General features: G+C 42.2%; 1 protein-coding gene across 2 annotated transcripts in view; it reads right to left on the reverse strand.

The window, feature by feature from the left end:
• RTN4 (reticulon 4) overlaps positions 1–16096 on the reverse strand; it is a 39837-nt gene that overhangs the window by 18001 nt on the left and 5740 nt on the right. The window contains exons 2-4 of one of the 2 annotated variants that reach the window (XM_083856917.1): positions 15041–15076; positions 8302–8358; positions 5055–7496 (exon numbers count right to left, since the gene is read on the reverse strand). The exons of the other annotated variant lie outside the window; for it this stretch is intronic. Of the exons in view, the coding sequence (XP_083713043.1) occupies positions 5055–7496; positions 8302–8358; positions 15041–15076 (2535 nt within the window). The remainder of the gene's footprint in view (positions 1–5054; positions 7497–8301; positions 8359–15040; positions 15077–16096) is intronic. 2 annotated transcript variants of the gene reach the window in all.

Genomic DNA, 16096 nt, shown 5'->3' on the forward strand with positions numbered 1-16096 from the left:
AACTGCTACATAAATTTAAGGCCTCCTTTGATAGCAAGACCAGTTACATCTCTTTTTAACTTATATAAAGATGTGCATTTCAGTACCAATTTCAACAGATAAATCCAAACAAATCCAAAATAGGAGGGAAGTAGGGAGTATATATTCAAATATCACAGTGCAAGTGAATGTGAAAAGTTACACTGTACCAAAAAAAAGTACAAAACATATCTGAAAATCTCCTGTCTTCAAGCTGAACTGGAAACCATCAAAACCTGTGAGTCTCCCACAGTATTTGCACTGTCACTAAATTTGCCAAAAACATTGTCCTTTCAAAGGTCTTTTCACCAATTATCATATTTTTAAAGTTATCCAAATAAAGCCTCTTAATTTCATATTTATATTCTTGATATCTTATACTTAAAATAGTGCATTTATGCGACTCTGTCTAACCAGAGTTTGTTGTGGCCACAGCAGAGTGGCTGCACCACCAGTCCTGTTCCTCCCATCTCCAGTGTGGCTTCAGTGCCCCCAGGAGTTCCTCCCTGGCCTCCAGATCCTCCTCTTTACTCTCTGCATACCCAGTGTTCATTCTCACCACTCCATGCAAACACACCCATAACAAAATCCATCTCCCATTTCAGGCAAGAGGGGACCCCACTCTGCACATGAACTGGGCACCAGCACTGCCAACCTTCTGGAGAAGCTCTGTTTTCAGCAGGGATATTGCACACACCTGCCTCTAGAGCACGTTTGAACACCGAGGACAGCAGAGGTGGCATTATCAGGTCCCCCAGATGAGTCAGACACAATCAATTCTGGACACGTGTCACGGAACGCCCCAGGCTCCACAGGGCTGCTGCCTGGCAGGGCCAGTGCTTTACTCACTCACTGCTCACACATTAAATCACCCAGGGAAGGGGCACTGACAACAGCACTGCACTGCACCTCCCTCTGCTCCCCCTCAGTGCTGGTGCCTATCCAGCAAAGTTAGCGACTTGGCCCCAAATGCTCCAGATTTTCTCCTTAGTTTTGTCACTCTGAGGGAACTTCCTTCAGGCTTTGCTCTTGTAGCAGCCTCAGCAACACAAGTCTTTGCCTCTCAACAGGTGTCACAAGAGCTCTAATGAAACACAGCAGGTCTGTGTCTTACCTTCAGAAAAAATTCACTCACTTGGTTTGGTTTTTTCCTTATTCCTCCCCCTCCTCTGCAAATTCTCTGCCCTCTGGAACTCTCAATTTATTACTGTTTATCTGGTAACATAAAAGATTACCTGAACGAGCAAAGAACCTAAGAATACAATGAGATTAAATTAAATCAAGATATTTTATATTGAATTAAATAAAATTTTACCAATCTGCTTCTGAAAGAAACTTGGAGACATTCCAAGGCATTTTTTTCTCCAGTGAAAAACAACGAACAAAACCAAACACCTCCCATCTGCTGAGTGGCTCTATTTAACTCACTACAAACACAGAAAATAACAGAAATTCCCCAAACAAGTACAGCTGATATCAGGCAGAACTTCTAATGTCCTTTAAGCTTTACACAACTGCAATTACCTGGGTTTCTGTTACAGCATTACAGGAAGTATTTGACTACTGCCCCCATGTTGTAGGAGGAAAAAGGAAAGATTAATCATTAGTACCACTCTCTCAAAGCACACTTCCCACCTGGGCTTCCATCTTTGTATTTACCCCCTCAAGAAAATCCAGGAAACACAAAATATTATTAATTAGCTGCATTTCCAAGGGCCTGTAACAGAAGCAAATAAACCAGTTAGATTTAATCTGAGGGGAATGTCTACAGAGCTGGTGGTCAAACCCACAATGAAACAAGGGTGTTCTGGGGAAACTGAGGTGTCTTGATGGTAAAGATCTCAACCTTACTTCCAAATATTATTGTGATACTCATCATGGACACAGTGAGGGATTAAAAACTGCTAACTTCCATTTTAGTGCATAACTTTGTTGTGGCCAGAGGTTTTGAGTCTGTAATTCAATAATATCAATAATACAAAAACTTCCACATCCCATCAAATGAAAACCAGGTTTGTGGAAAGCACAGGCTTGGGGAGGATTAATGATCTGTATGAGAGAACAAAGTGTACAACAGAAGGGCTGAGATACGTAATGTGTATATTTAGCTTTCACATCTCAGACTCATTTCAGGAGTTGGTAATTTCTCCAAACTGGATGGATCCCTTCCCATCCAGCAGGCACTGAGGTTCCACCTCGGTGACAAACGCTAGATGGCATTAAAGCCCTGTCACACAGGCTGGCCTTAACCCACGGCTCCCCAGTGCCTGCTGCACTGTCCTGGTGCTCACACCTTTTGCAGGAGCTGGGGCAGCAGCACCTGAACCCCCAGAACCACCCTCTGAGGTCATATCTTACCAGGCAGTGCATTGTTGGAGCTCAGGAATGCGTATTTGAGGTCTGGTGAGGGTGACAGAGAAGCAAGGCTATTTGCTCATAGTCAAATACAGCAGCTACTGAGAAATACAAACTTGGGGGGGGGGAAAATCACTGTATTCAAGATAGCAGAAATTGCTGGTGTTGCAGAGGGGTGTTTGCCCTTAAAATTGTTCCAGTTGTTACCTACAGTTCCATATTTGTTTGAGTTTGGGGTTTTTTGCTTTTGTGTGTTTCTTAAATCTGTCCAGGTTACCCAAGGGCATGCCAGGCACCATTTAACAAACCTCCTCCTACCCAAGAGGCTCTTCAAAGCTTTACATTTGCTTCAGTGGAGTGGGGAATTTAAAAAGTTTCTGCAACCATTTTAGAGTCCCTGTTAGCTCCCCACAGCCCACTGCAGCTGTGGGAAGTTACAACACACTGCCATTTAGGCTACCTTTCAAAAAAGCACTGTTAAGTAAGCATTCCACAACCTTGGATTTAAGTGCACCAGTAAGGCAGCTCAGATTAAAGCTTTAACAAGCATCAGTCACACCATCACACCAGCTGAATTGCACAAGTCTTAAGACACAGTGAAATCTATTTCACTTCCACTGATGGGTAGGAAAAAAAACAAACCAAAGAACAAAAGTAGACTCAGAAGGCCAAACGCATGCACACATGCACTTGGTCTTGTGATGAACAATCCCTCCTTGTTAGTTCTTCAATGATACTCTGAAATTGTGCCTAAGCAGAGTGGTATTTAAAGCAGACAACTGATGTCGTCTGTGGCTTGTCTCAGAAGTCCAGTTCTGCATTTCGCAACACAGCAGCATGTGGAGAAAAATCCAGGGGAAAAAGGCCCATTTTTGAATTGGTATTCTCATCTATTTAGCTTTAAGCAAGTGTTCCTCTAGCATAAAGCAAAAAATTTTCTTCCCGAACAACACAGCATGTCAAAAATGAAAACTGCAGCTGCTCTGCAGAGTGAACACAATACTGAGAGGCTGCAGCTCCCCAGCCCAGCTCACAGCACACTGGACAGAACTGGGCCCTGTCCCTGCACTGGGCCATGGCCGGGAGAGCGATGACACTGTTCAACTCCTCCTCTGTGCTCTGGCAGCTGCCTCTCTGCAGCTTCTGTGGTGGCTTCCCGCGGATGAGGAGCAGTAGCTGTGTCCTCCTCAGACTCATAGTGAGGGGCTGCCTTTCCCAGGCAGGGACTTGCCACCCCCAGCCTACTACATCTATGCAATGATTAAAGACCCTCTGCAAAGGTCTCCCCTTAAAAAAATAACACAGAAGATCTTATATTAAGTGCAGTGTTTTGCTTTGGGTTTTTTTGTTCGTTTGTTTTTGTGGGTTTTTTTAAAGTAGTCAAGCTCTAAGCAATTAACCCCTTTGACATGAAGTCCAAGACACACAGCTGCTCTCTAAACAGTTCTGTCTGCTGGAAGCCTGAGGAGCCTTCACAGAACACACAGACACAAAAAGAGTTTTAGTAATGCAGTATCAATGAAGTTTTACCACAAGGGAAAAGCAAAACCTTCTCCTTTCTGCCTTACCTGTACGTATAGAGGAGGTGAGAAAGGAGAAATGGCAAAGGTAAATATATATATATATATAAAAAATGTTTTACCTTATTTCCCAAACCTATTTCAATTGCATCAGCACTGATGTTCACTTCAACATACACCTGCTATTGCCTTCCAACTCAGTGTACTCTGTAATCCTATTTTATGAACTGTAGGCTGCAGCTACTGCATACATACAGTACTGCTGCTGAGTCAAACTAACTCCTGCTTTTATATTTAGAGCACTGAGCTTTCTGCAGTAGCTGTTTTTTTGGTGTGATTGCTTCTAATCAAAGCTTAAGTAGCAGCAGAGTGCTGCAATATCAAAAAGCAACGTATACTCCTCTAGTTTACAAAAAGCTGGAAATATATGAGATGTTCAGTTTAGAGGAAAGAATACAACTTCCTGCTGCTTTAACTGCACATTGCTGTAAGGAAAATTAACTACACTGAAGTGCAAGCCCCACCTGAAAAGAGAAACAGAAATTAATACCTGTGCTGTACATAAACCAATTTTAGTGTTTGCAGAACACTCAACTTCTTAATGACTATTTTTCCAGTGACCTGCATACTAAGCTCCCTCATGTTCACCACTTGGTTTAAACCACCAGCCTTCAACTAACACAGGCTGGAGATGCACAGGCTATTCTCCAGATTCCAGGACATACAGGAGCAGCAGGAGTATTTTCCTAAGTTTTACAGTCTGATGTCTAAACTGTTAATGAAAAGGAAGAAGTGTCTCTTCAAATCCTGTGCACACAGCATCCCAGACTGAGAGTTTGTGAGGCCACTCCATGCCCGGCCTGCGGACAGCCATGGCAGGCCCTGCAGTGAGCAGTCACTTATTTCTGCATCAACAGACCACAAGCAGCAAAGCTGGAGGAGAAACCTGGAGGGCTGAGTCCATCCCTGATAAACAGAAAAAAGGTACTAAAGCAATCAGAATATGAGAAAGTACAAGTGCAGGCATTGTCATTTTCTGTTATGCTTGGCCTACAGAGAAGTTTACAGAAAATGATTCAAAAAGAGTAAGTCAAGACATGCTTAAGTTTAGCTAAAGAATTATGCAGATCAGCAAACTGCAAGACAGCATACACAGATTACCTGAAGACTTATTCAGCTTTGCTGAAAATACAGCAGTAGGTTTTTTCTTTTCTTTAACAGAAGCAGCTTCTTTCTCAGCTTCCTTCTCAAAAGCTCCTGGTTTTACTACACTGACTATCTCTTTTTCAGCAGATAAAGGTGAGGTATCTCTGGCTGGTAAGGACATGGTGGATACTTCAGGCACTTCTCTGCCCACAGCCTCCAAAGACTTTTTTGAGGCATTGGTATCTTCCTCAGCTTTTACTTCTACATTCTTCACAGACAGATCACAGGGCAGCTCTGGGCAAGGTGACTGCCTCTTCTCACCCTGGATCACCTTACTGATATCTTCACCTTCATCTTTGTGCATTATTTCTTGGTCAGTGGCTTGCATCATAAATTCAGGAACAGTTTTAGGATGACTTAACATCACAAAGTCTTCTTCCACTGGGACTGGGGAAGACTCCATGGGTGAAAGAGCTTTGTCATCACTTGGTTTTGGTTCCATAGCAACAGATACATCAGCTGAATAAGCCAAAGCATCCAGCTCTTCCATTTGAAGAGGAATCTTATCTGCCTTGGGTATTTTTGCAGGTATTGGCTCAGATGGTAGAGCAGCAACAATTTTGGAAGAGTCCAGCTCAGGTTGGAATGACTCCAGATAAGGCTTGCCCGTGGCAGCTACTGAAACCACCAGTCCTTCCTCATGTTCTTCATCAGTTGCAATACTCTCAGCGGATTTACGTTTTAAGAGGAGAGATGGATCTTCACTTGCTTCCTCAGCAAAGTCAGAGATCATCTGGCTATTAAACAGGCCAGCTTTTCCAAACTGTGGAGACAGGGTTCCATCTAGTTCCTGGCCTTCAAGCACATCCTGAGAAATGCTTTCTGTTACTGGTGTCTTTGAATACTCTGTGAAAGATGGAGAAGGAGATTCACCAGAGACCTTTGTTCCCTTAATTAAGTCACATGCAATAGATATATAAGGAGTCTCCAGATCTTCAGGAGTGGTGCTACTCTCACCAGCAGGTTGTTTAAACACCAATGTCTCCTTTGCTTCCTGGGCCTGTGTCAGTGGTACATTCACTGCCTCTTGGTACACAGGAGGTTTTTCAGCCTCTTTTACATTCTCATACTTGGCAGTGGGGATAAATGTTTCTAGTGGGGAAGCCTCCAGCTGCACAGCAGATGCTTCTGCCCCAGCAGTGCCGGTGCTCAGTGGGGCTTCCATAACAATATCCGGCAATATCGGTGATGGAGCGGCTTCCGAGCCTTCGAAGGAGGGGCAAATTTGTGCCGTGGGTTTCAGAGTCTCCTGCGCCACCTCAGAGGTCTGCACTAAATCAATCTTGGGTTCATAAGCCAGTTTTGTGCAGGCTGCGTCGTGCATCTCATACGCCTCCTGCACCAGATCAGGAGTGAGACCCTCGGGTATGTTGGCAGCGCTGTCAGGCAGTGCTGTCAGGACCCCCGGTGCTTTAGCAGGGTCAGCTCCCTGCCCTTCCTGCCCAACTGCTCCAGCAGCAGAATTTTCTTGTTCTGGGCCCATCTGAGCTTTCAGTTCTGCAATTTTTTTCTCATCGTCGGTTCTATTTTCTGAAGTGCCCTCCTCTAGCGGAGAAAGAGATTTACCTTTGTTACCACCAGGACTTGGAGAGGAGTCAAATTTAGTACAAGCGATGTAAGTCTGCGAAGGTTCTTTTACAGCTTCTGGGGTGCTTGGGAAGGAGGGCTCTTCAGCACTGCCTTCACTCTCTCTTTCATAATCCTTCTGCACATTCAGCTTACCCACACCATATTTGTCATCCAAACTGCTCTCCAGCTTGGCATCTATCTTACTTCCAACATCATCTCTCATGCTGCTCAGTCCATGACTTGCACCTTTGACTTCCCATATTGGCTCAAATGGTTTGAAGTCTACGTATTCTTCCCTCCTAAGAGGGTCTTCTTTCACCACTCCTTTTTCACCATAATCACCACCTCCTCTGTATCTGTCTTTGTTATAGAAGAAATCTTCCTCGTTTCTTTCAAATAAATCTTGGGGAGATTCTGGAGACATTTTCAGCTGCTGTGCAGGTGTTTTCTCCAGGTTAGGTAATTCTTCAGGGCCCTCTAGCTGTGTTTTTTCTTTAGCTGGAGATAAAATGGCTGCTTCTTCTTTAGCAAATGGGGATTGTGAGTATTTCATCTCTGAAATGTCTTTATCATTTCCCTCTGCAAGAAAAGGGTTTCTGGCATTTTTCACAGGTTCTTTATAAACCTCACTGGAGCTTTCTTTGTAAGTGCCTCTTGCAGAGAATCCATCTGAGAGGGTACCAAAGGCCACGTGCTCTTTAAAGGGATCAGCTGAGAGAGGAGAGAAGGAGGGAAGAGAAGGAGCAGGATCAAGCGGGACTGCGGTAAAATCCTCTTGACCAAGCGACTTAGTGCTACCTGGCTGCTCCTGAAAGTCCATAACTTTTTCTGTGACCGTGGATAGAAAGGAAAGTTAGAGAATGCAAGTGCTCTCAAAGTCAGTGCAAACTTTCAACAGGTTCACATGATTTTAGCTACTAAAAGGCTCTTCTCCAAGGTCTAGCATGGATACTATGAGCCATTAATACACAGTATCACTTGAAGCTTCTCCACTTCTAGGAGAGAAGTAAGCAAGCAGCTCAAGGAGCAGCAACTTTATGCAGTGCAAAGATCTCAGTAAAGCTGAAGATGCCAGACAAGTACAGAGGGCAATATTAACAAAGCCAGAACAGGAGGGTGGCAAGGGGAGACAGAGAGAGAGGGGGGTGTATGGCTGCCTGGGCATAAACATATTGCACAAATGTGTGCCAGCAGTCTTTTTCTGACACCTTTTATAAAATGGGAATTTGTAGATGGGGTACCTAATAAAAGCCACTAAATCAATACTACAGATGCAAATTTTACTTCTTTAAAATACTGCAGAAAGTTACTATAGATTAAATCTTTCTGCTAAATCAGTAAAGTAACTATGCTCTGATGTGTTAACCTGTTAACAGTATCAACTTCTCTCCTACATCAAGGGTCCAAGAATTCACAAATGGCTGTATCTTCTTTATGAAACAGTTTACCACATAAACAAATGAATGCATATTAAAATCTGGAATAGATCAACCAAAAAGTCAACCCTGAAAAATGTGACAGAGGCTATTCTTGGACCCATGCTGACTTTTAGTAGAGGCAGACTAGTGGGAGAGGATTAATGAGATCAGAAAGGCAGGAGGTATTCAGACAAAGGGGAGCAGAAAGAACTTGCCTGCAGAGGAGTGCATCAGAGGCGCAGATGTAGCAGGAAGAGCAAAAAGGGTCTCATCTGAAAAACAAACAAATAACCTCAGCAGAAGGAAGGGCCAGGGTGAAGAGGGGAGAAAGCATACAAGGAGTCAGTTCCCAGTAAACCCAACAGATCCACAGCCACACCCAAGAGAACCAGGGAACACTATCATAAGAGCCAGGTGATTTGGGAGAGCAAACACCCAGATTTCCCCACTCACAATGGGATCTTTACCCTCCAAGCCAGTGACCAATCATAGGGTGAGACACACCTTGGTAGCTGCTCTTATTTTCATTCCCTGACCATGCACACCACTGGGCGGCCACCCCAGCTACCTGTGCCAGTGGCACACAGTCCTTACTCAGCTCTCCCCACCCAAGGGCTCCTTACACCCCCACACTTGTGCAAGAGCAGCCCCAACAAACTCAACCAAACACCAGTGAAAGTTCAAATGACTAAAGCAAGCTCTGGAACACCCCACAAACACAGCACTCCTCAGGCACAGCCATACTGGGCCATACTATCTGCTTTATGTCTTTACTCTTTTCCTTTTGGTATCATACAGACAGGCCCCCAGCGCAAGCTGTTCTTCTTAAAGCCTTTTTTGGCTTTAATGATCCAAAAGGCATATTTGGATTTGCTGAGTTTGCTTTAAGCCCAATATCTCCCAAGACAAACCCAGTCCTCCAACTTCCACTCAAAGCTGGAAAGCCATCATAAGGAAACAGGCAAAGCAAAACCAGTCCTCTGGATTTCTGTGTCAGCAGCAGTGTTTTTGCCACGTCCATCATGGCTTGTTGGCTTTACACTGATGTGAAAATACTACCATTTAGGTAAATTTATTTCATTCTGAGAAGTGCATAAAGTTTTCAAATCAATGCTGTTAAAGAATATTTGTAATTGACATCAATTGCATTAGCAGAGCTAAAAATTATATTAAAGCACTTAAATCAGATTTTTATTCTTAGTACAGACACCTACAATCTAATTTTGCTATTTGCCTGGACAAAATCAAGTACGGGAAAAGAGGTGGGAATATTTTTGGCTTGTTTTTTTGTTGTTGTTGGAACATCAGCAGTGTTCCAAAAATCAAGTCTCCTCACAACCTATATTTCCTGTCACAATATACAGTTAATTGGGTTTGTTTCACAGAACATTTATCTCTTGCTGTATTTTGTGGATTAGAAGTATCACCTGAAGACGACAGAAAAGAGAGTAAGAAATACAGCTAAGTGTAGGACTTGGTATTTAGAAGGGTCTTCAATTCCTGCTGGGCCAAAGGGATTTCTGCTCAGTTTTCTAAAAATTACATTTTTCAATTAAGGACCATATAGAGAGAAACCTCAATTCCAAATTTAGAGCAAATTAAAACAGTGTAACAGTTCAATAGTTGTAACACTTTTAAGGACCAAAACCACACTGGAGGACAACTGATGGCTCCAGTGACACAAAGTCATAGAACTGCTACACCAAGTACCACTACAGGCCCTTTATTCCAGGAGCTTCTTGACACCACATCCCCTGGTTCACTAGGATCCTTTCCACAAGCAGACACTGCTCCTCAGCCCACACCTTTCCTGAAACCACACTCTCCCTCCTCCCGATCATCCCAGAGCAGCACAACCCAGATGTACTGGAAGGGGTCTGCGCTTTGGGACAGAAGAAAACGCAGGATGGACTTGATGGGACCAGATTGTGAACAGACATCCTGACAGCCCACCAGAAAAGGGCCTCCCAGGGAAACCAACATCAAGGCAGTGGAGAGGAAATGCAGGAGGAAGGGCAAACACAGCAGAGTCCACTGGGCTGCAAGGAGGTGAAGGGGAAAACACACAAAGTCATCCCTGAAAGGTGCAGCTCCCTTCCTATCAATCTAAATTGCCATTTAATTTAGATTGCAATCTAATGCAATCCAAACCAAAAATTCCACATTTAAAATCTTTTGAAAGCTTTCGAGCCCCAGAGAGAGAGAGGTTTCAGTTTCTGGGGAAAGGCACTGGGTTTAAGAGTATGGGCTCTCACTTTGCAGTGTTTCCTTAAGAGAGCACAAGGCAAAAACTCCTGAGGTCTGGCTTCCATTTACCCAACACAGAACCATAAAATCGCTATGCCAGCCACTGAATTCCCAGGTTCTCTTAATGGAAGGATATTATGTCCACACCCAAACTTTATTTTCCACACATGGCTGGAGTGTGAAAAGAGATTACATAAAAGCAGTGTTTCCTAACCAGCCAAGGAGAACCACCCACTCTCCCTCCACCCACATCAGAAAGGCATTTTTCTTGCTGAAAGGAAAAAGATAAAAGGGAGGGCTTTTTCCTGCCCTTGTGGGTCCTGTGTAACACCTCAAGGCAAGCAAGGAAAATGGAGTAGGACAACTCCCCGTCAGCATCGGTGCTGACTGAACCACCACTCTTTGCAAAGTGGAATTGAAGTGACATGGTGGAAGGGATTTTTTCCAGCAGTGACACTGCTGAAGAATCCCCAGCTCCCAAGCAGAAGTAGAAACCTCTCAGAAACACAGCTCCGCGGGTAAGTAGGATACTTCTAGGATCAATCACCAGGGGTGGCTTCTCCGATTTCCATCTCAATGGCAGAAATTAGGTGACAAAAACAAACACCCAAACAAGCAACACAACAGAACCAAGTAAAAAAGTTTCAGAATGCGTCAAGCTCTGAATGACAATGTTGTCAAGCAAAAGTAGATATTCAAAACACCTTAACTGACATACAAAGTGAGTTTCACTACAACAAAGCTTCACTCAAATATATACAGAAAAAAATCTAAGTGATCTTCTTACAAATCATAACTAAAAACAAACCATAACGTTGTACAAATCATAACTAAAACCCCTTCAGTAAGATGAACTGCTCAGTTAACACTTCCATCAGAAGACAGATTTTGTTTCATGAAACACAAAAGAACGAGACCTCAAAAATGAACACAATCTCCATGAAAAAGAGTTCTTACTCCAATTTTTTTCAGCCAAATATCCATAATGATGAAAGTTAGTAAATTACTTTCAGCATTGCAGACAAGATAAAGGCTGACCTCTTATTTATGAGTGGTACTCACTTTATATGAGTTACTGAAACACTCCAGTTGATGGCTTTTAAAGAGAACTTTAGAGACTCAGCCTGTCTGACTACATTCCTGTTTTTAACCATTCTGTTAAAAATTTTACCTTGGATTTTTGCAAATTAAATATTCCCTAAAAAAAAAACAAACCCAAACCAAAAACAAATCACCCACAAATAGCCCTGTTGCTTCTTTGATTAGCATGGAGGCTCATATTTTAAAACTGCATTATGACACTATGATTTCAGCTAAAACATAATGTCCCCCAATGAGAATCAGATTTCAGTTTTGTTTAAAAATAAAGAACCCTGACACCAGCATGACAAAGATGTGTAATTTTAAACCTTCATGTTAATTTTTGCTGATTTCCCACTAACTGCTGATGCTTCAAGATGCTGACATTACCAGCATAAAACATAACATTTAAATACCAAAAATTCAGATAAAATGTAGATAAATAAATGGAGATTTCTCACACAACTAATGAAATCAATGTTATCAGCAAAGACTTCCAGAGAAAAAGAGAAAAATCTTTAAAATTAAGTAGTAAACTGACAGTTCCAAAAAAATCAAGTTATGAGAAAAGAGCCTTTTTTCTTCCCACAAAACATACTTGCCAAATGAAAGCAGAGGACTTCAGTCTAGTCAGAGAAAATAAGAACTGCACCAGAACAATTCCCATCCCTCATCACTGGATTTGTGTAAGTGAAGGACCCTTCCATCTGCTCCCATGTGCCTCCTTGCAATCAGCAGCAGCAATACTGTGCTAAAGTGGCTTTATTGTTCTGCTGCTCTCCTTATTTTTGTGGAGGAGCTCAGCATTAAAACAGACAAAACCCACAGAAATACCGAGCAAACTTCACCTGATGCTCAGTTTAACTTTGGCAGGCGACTGCATTAGGCTGCTAGATGGCAGCTTCAGCCTTCAGAGCTTAAAAACCACTTCTTGGATTAGTTTGCTGGAAAATGTGTGCTAGTCTTAAAACAAAATTAGCAAAAATGGAGTCTTTAAGAATCCATTTCACCTTTGCAAGCTTAGGAAATGAGCAAGATACCAAACTAACAGGCCAGGGACTGCTTTTACCTTACAGACCTCCCACAGTGGGACACAGTGAAAGGCCTCTCCGGTTAACATAAATATTTAACAATAAAGGAAAATGGGAAAATTAATACTCCAAGGAATGGCAGAATGTGACACAACTCACAGGTCCTGTAAAAGTTCCATTTGCAGCAACCCTTCTAGGGCAGATAGGAAAGGGAAATTTTTCCTTCAATGCACCAAGTTGTTGATGTGCCCACAGTGGAGGCTGCCCCAGCAGCATTTCTATCTCAAGCTGTTTAGCAAGACATGTGGCTATTTAAAAGTTAATTATTTCAAGTTCTTGGATGCCTAATTTCCTACTGCAGTACAAAACAAGGGCACACAACTTCACAAGGATTTCCTGAGAAAAGCAGCTGCCTACACAAACTCCATTTAAATCATCTCCTGTTATGATGTAATTGTTCTAAATATGGGATTTCACCAAATATTTAAGCCGTTCAAGATTAAGAACATTAACTATCAATAGTACCTTTTCACATCATTAGATCAGGCTGCAGAGCCACAGCAAATAATTAGTTTTTCTCATTTGGCTCTTTCTGGTTACAGGTCTAAGTTTTTAAAGAGAAGTTTCCAGTTTAGGAAACTAGGAAATCTTGGGAGGAAAGTGCAAGCTGCCACAGAAGATGTAGGTTGTTGAAGATTTAAGGGGGAAAAAGCATCTCCATTTTGGACATCCTGAGGGCATCACAGCTGGGATCACAAAAGGAGCCAAGACCTTTGGTCATCAACAAACCCAGCTGTAGGTCATTTCAGGCCTTCATGGCAACTGCTGCAAAGTGGAAAAACGCATCACCTGCAGGGAAAGTTGTTCTGCACTACTTGAAATGCACTAAAAAAACAAGTTCAAAGCAAACTTTTTCCAACAGTGTTTCTGCAAACAAGTCTCCAGCAAATAACATTTTCTCCTTGTCTAAGCAGAAATCTATAACCAAACTGGTTTAGGCAAGTTTTTTTCAAAATCATTTTCATATGGTCCAATTTCACAGCTTCTCCTCTTTAAAACAGCTCCACTTGAGGCAAGCTGCCCAGCAACACAGAGACTATAAAGCACAAGGACAGAAGTGAGCTATGTGCCATTTCTTCTCCTTTTGATCAGCTATTTAGTGAAAAGAAAGGCAGTTCCACTCCCCTGCAATACCCAAGTGCCAACCAATGCAAGAACAGAGGGACACAAGGAAGATTCATTAATCCTGGCTCTATCACAACATTCCCAGTTACAATTCCCAGGCTGCCAAATTAAGAATCCACTACAAGGATGTTTCTAAAAGGCCAGCACTTGAGAAACAGCTGCCACTCTCACCTCACACTTGCAACCATTTTGATCAGTAACACCAGGGACAGGATCCAAAGCCTATCAGAGAGTGGTTTTGTAATGCCACTTTTCTGCTAGAAGTCCCTCATCAACTGAGTGTCACCCCATCCCCTCAGAGCAGGGACAGGATTTTATCAGGCATCTTTTGTTAGCAAAACTAAACAAACAAAGAAAAAAAGTCTCGCAGTTCAACTCCAAAGAAACTTTTCACTCCACTCCCGCCAGCTACATACAGAATTCCCAGAAACAGGATGCACATACCTATCCCAACCCAGCAATCCGCAGGAGCTGACCACGAGGAAATTAAATCCTCTCAGGAACAAAGAGAAAACTGTACTGCTCCTGAGCAGGGCCCAAAGCTCAGGGAGGAGTAAATGGTGTAGCTCCAAATACCGAACCGAACACCTTGGCTGTACCAACCGCCCAATCACAGAAATTCTGCTTTATTACCCGAATTAGCATTAGGTGGTCAGCAAAACCTTCCTTTATTGAAGTCAGGTGGCCACAATTAACCCCAACTGTTCACAGCCCACCTCTGATGGCCTGAAATACCCACCTCACAATCACAACTATATTTAATATATAAATCAAATTAATTTAATAGGAAAGCTAAAAATTAATTTAGAACAATCAAAAATATGAACGTTCCCAGATTCAGCATTTATAACCACCAATTTATACTGTTTCAACATATTTGATTAAAGAGAAGTAGAAAGAAATCTAGCCAAGTACAAACACATGTGTCCAGCTAGACACAGCTTTAAATCCAAGTACTCAGTCTTTGGCACCATTTGTAACCAAAAAATAGTAGATAATTCCTCTAAAAACTAAGTAACTCTTCCTTAAGACCCGTAAGTTTATGAGTCTTTAACCATAAGTTGAAATAACGAAAAGAAATTTGAGTTCTGGCAGTGCCACAAAGCAGAAAAATATAGTCATTACATCAGAACTTATTCAAAGGTAGGAGGTCTAAAGAACCATGCAAATCCTATCATTATGCAGATATTATCCAATTTAATTTTAGAGATTATACCAATCATAAGATTTCCTTTCACTGATTTGTATAGATGGATTTTTCCCTGCTTTCCCTACAATTAAACAAATTAAGCAGTATTTAGATGAGCAACCTCATCATTGAGGAAGAATGCATTTATTAGCTAAAATAATCTTTAAAGAATGGAGACAAGATGCCACTGATTTCTTTTGGCATCTCTTCCCGAAACATTACCTTGTGTGACCAGCCTCTGACACAAGAGCTTACAGTCTGCAAAACAAAAACAAATGGGTGCATAATATGTCTGATGGATAAGAATATGAAAAACAGGGAGTAAGAACATGGACTCAGTGTAGCCATTAGTATCTGTAGAATACCCTTCAATTAAAGTGAAAAAGCAGTGTGGAGATTCAGAGTCTTGATATCCTGCTGACAACCAAGGGGATCAGGTATCAACAGCACTACACTAGATTCTGGTCAATACAGGTTTTGCCCAACAGTTTCATTTTTTTGTAATTTAAAACAGAATCCACAGACAGGGAAAACCCAATTTTCTTGTCTAACAGTGTGGTCCTTTAAGGAAAACTTGGGTTTAAGGTGCTCTAAATCCATCCTTCTGAGCAGGCTGAAGGATGTATCCCCAGCAGACCTGGCTGAAGCCCATGAAAGGAGCCTCTCTGCCACCAGTGACATTTTTCTCCTCACTTGTTCCTTTCTATTCTGAGCTCCAAGCTGCTTTGCAAGGCCTCACACATGCTCTTTTGTCTGTTTTTCTTGGCACTGCTTTCTTTGCCACACACAGGGAACACAGAACGACAGGCATTAAGGAATTTTCTGTCAGAAAAGAGGGGACAGCAGGATTCAAGGAAAACTGTCACAAACCAGTGCTGACTGCATAAGCAGGAGGATTTTGACAGACTGAGAACATTTTTAACTGGCAACAGGAAAGTTTATATTTATCTCAGTCTTGTGTCTTATTTGAAGACATCTTAACTGACATATTCTCCCTAGTTGATGAAACTGATGACATGATTGCCCTGTTCATTAAAAAGCTGCCAGTAGAAGCTGGGAGTATCTTCTCAGACACAAAGCAAGTCTCCCAGCAAAACCATGGAGGGTCACACTGGTATTCCCAATACTTCTACATTGACAGAGGACACCAAATTAAAAGTATTTTTTCTTTATACATCAGAAAGCAACAAATTGAGACAAACCCATTAAAATCATGGGGAAAAGCAGTAATTTAAAATCAGAAAATCTAACCTAACTTAAAATCTTCATCTCACAGTT

The sequence above is a fragment of the Zosterops lateralis genome (genome assembly GCF_965231275.1).
Source record: "Zosterops lateralis genome assembly, chromosome: 3".
Lineage (NCBI taxonomy): Eukaryota > Metazoa > Chordata > Aves > Passeriformes > Zosteropidae > Zosterops > Zosterops lateralis.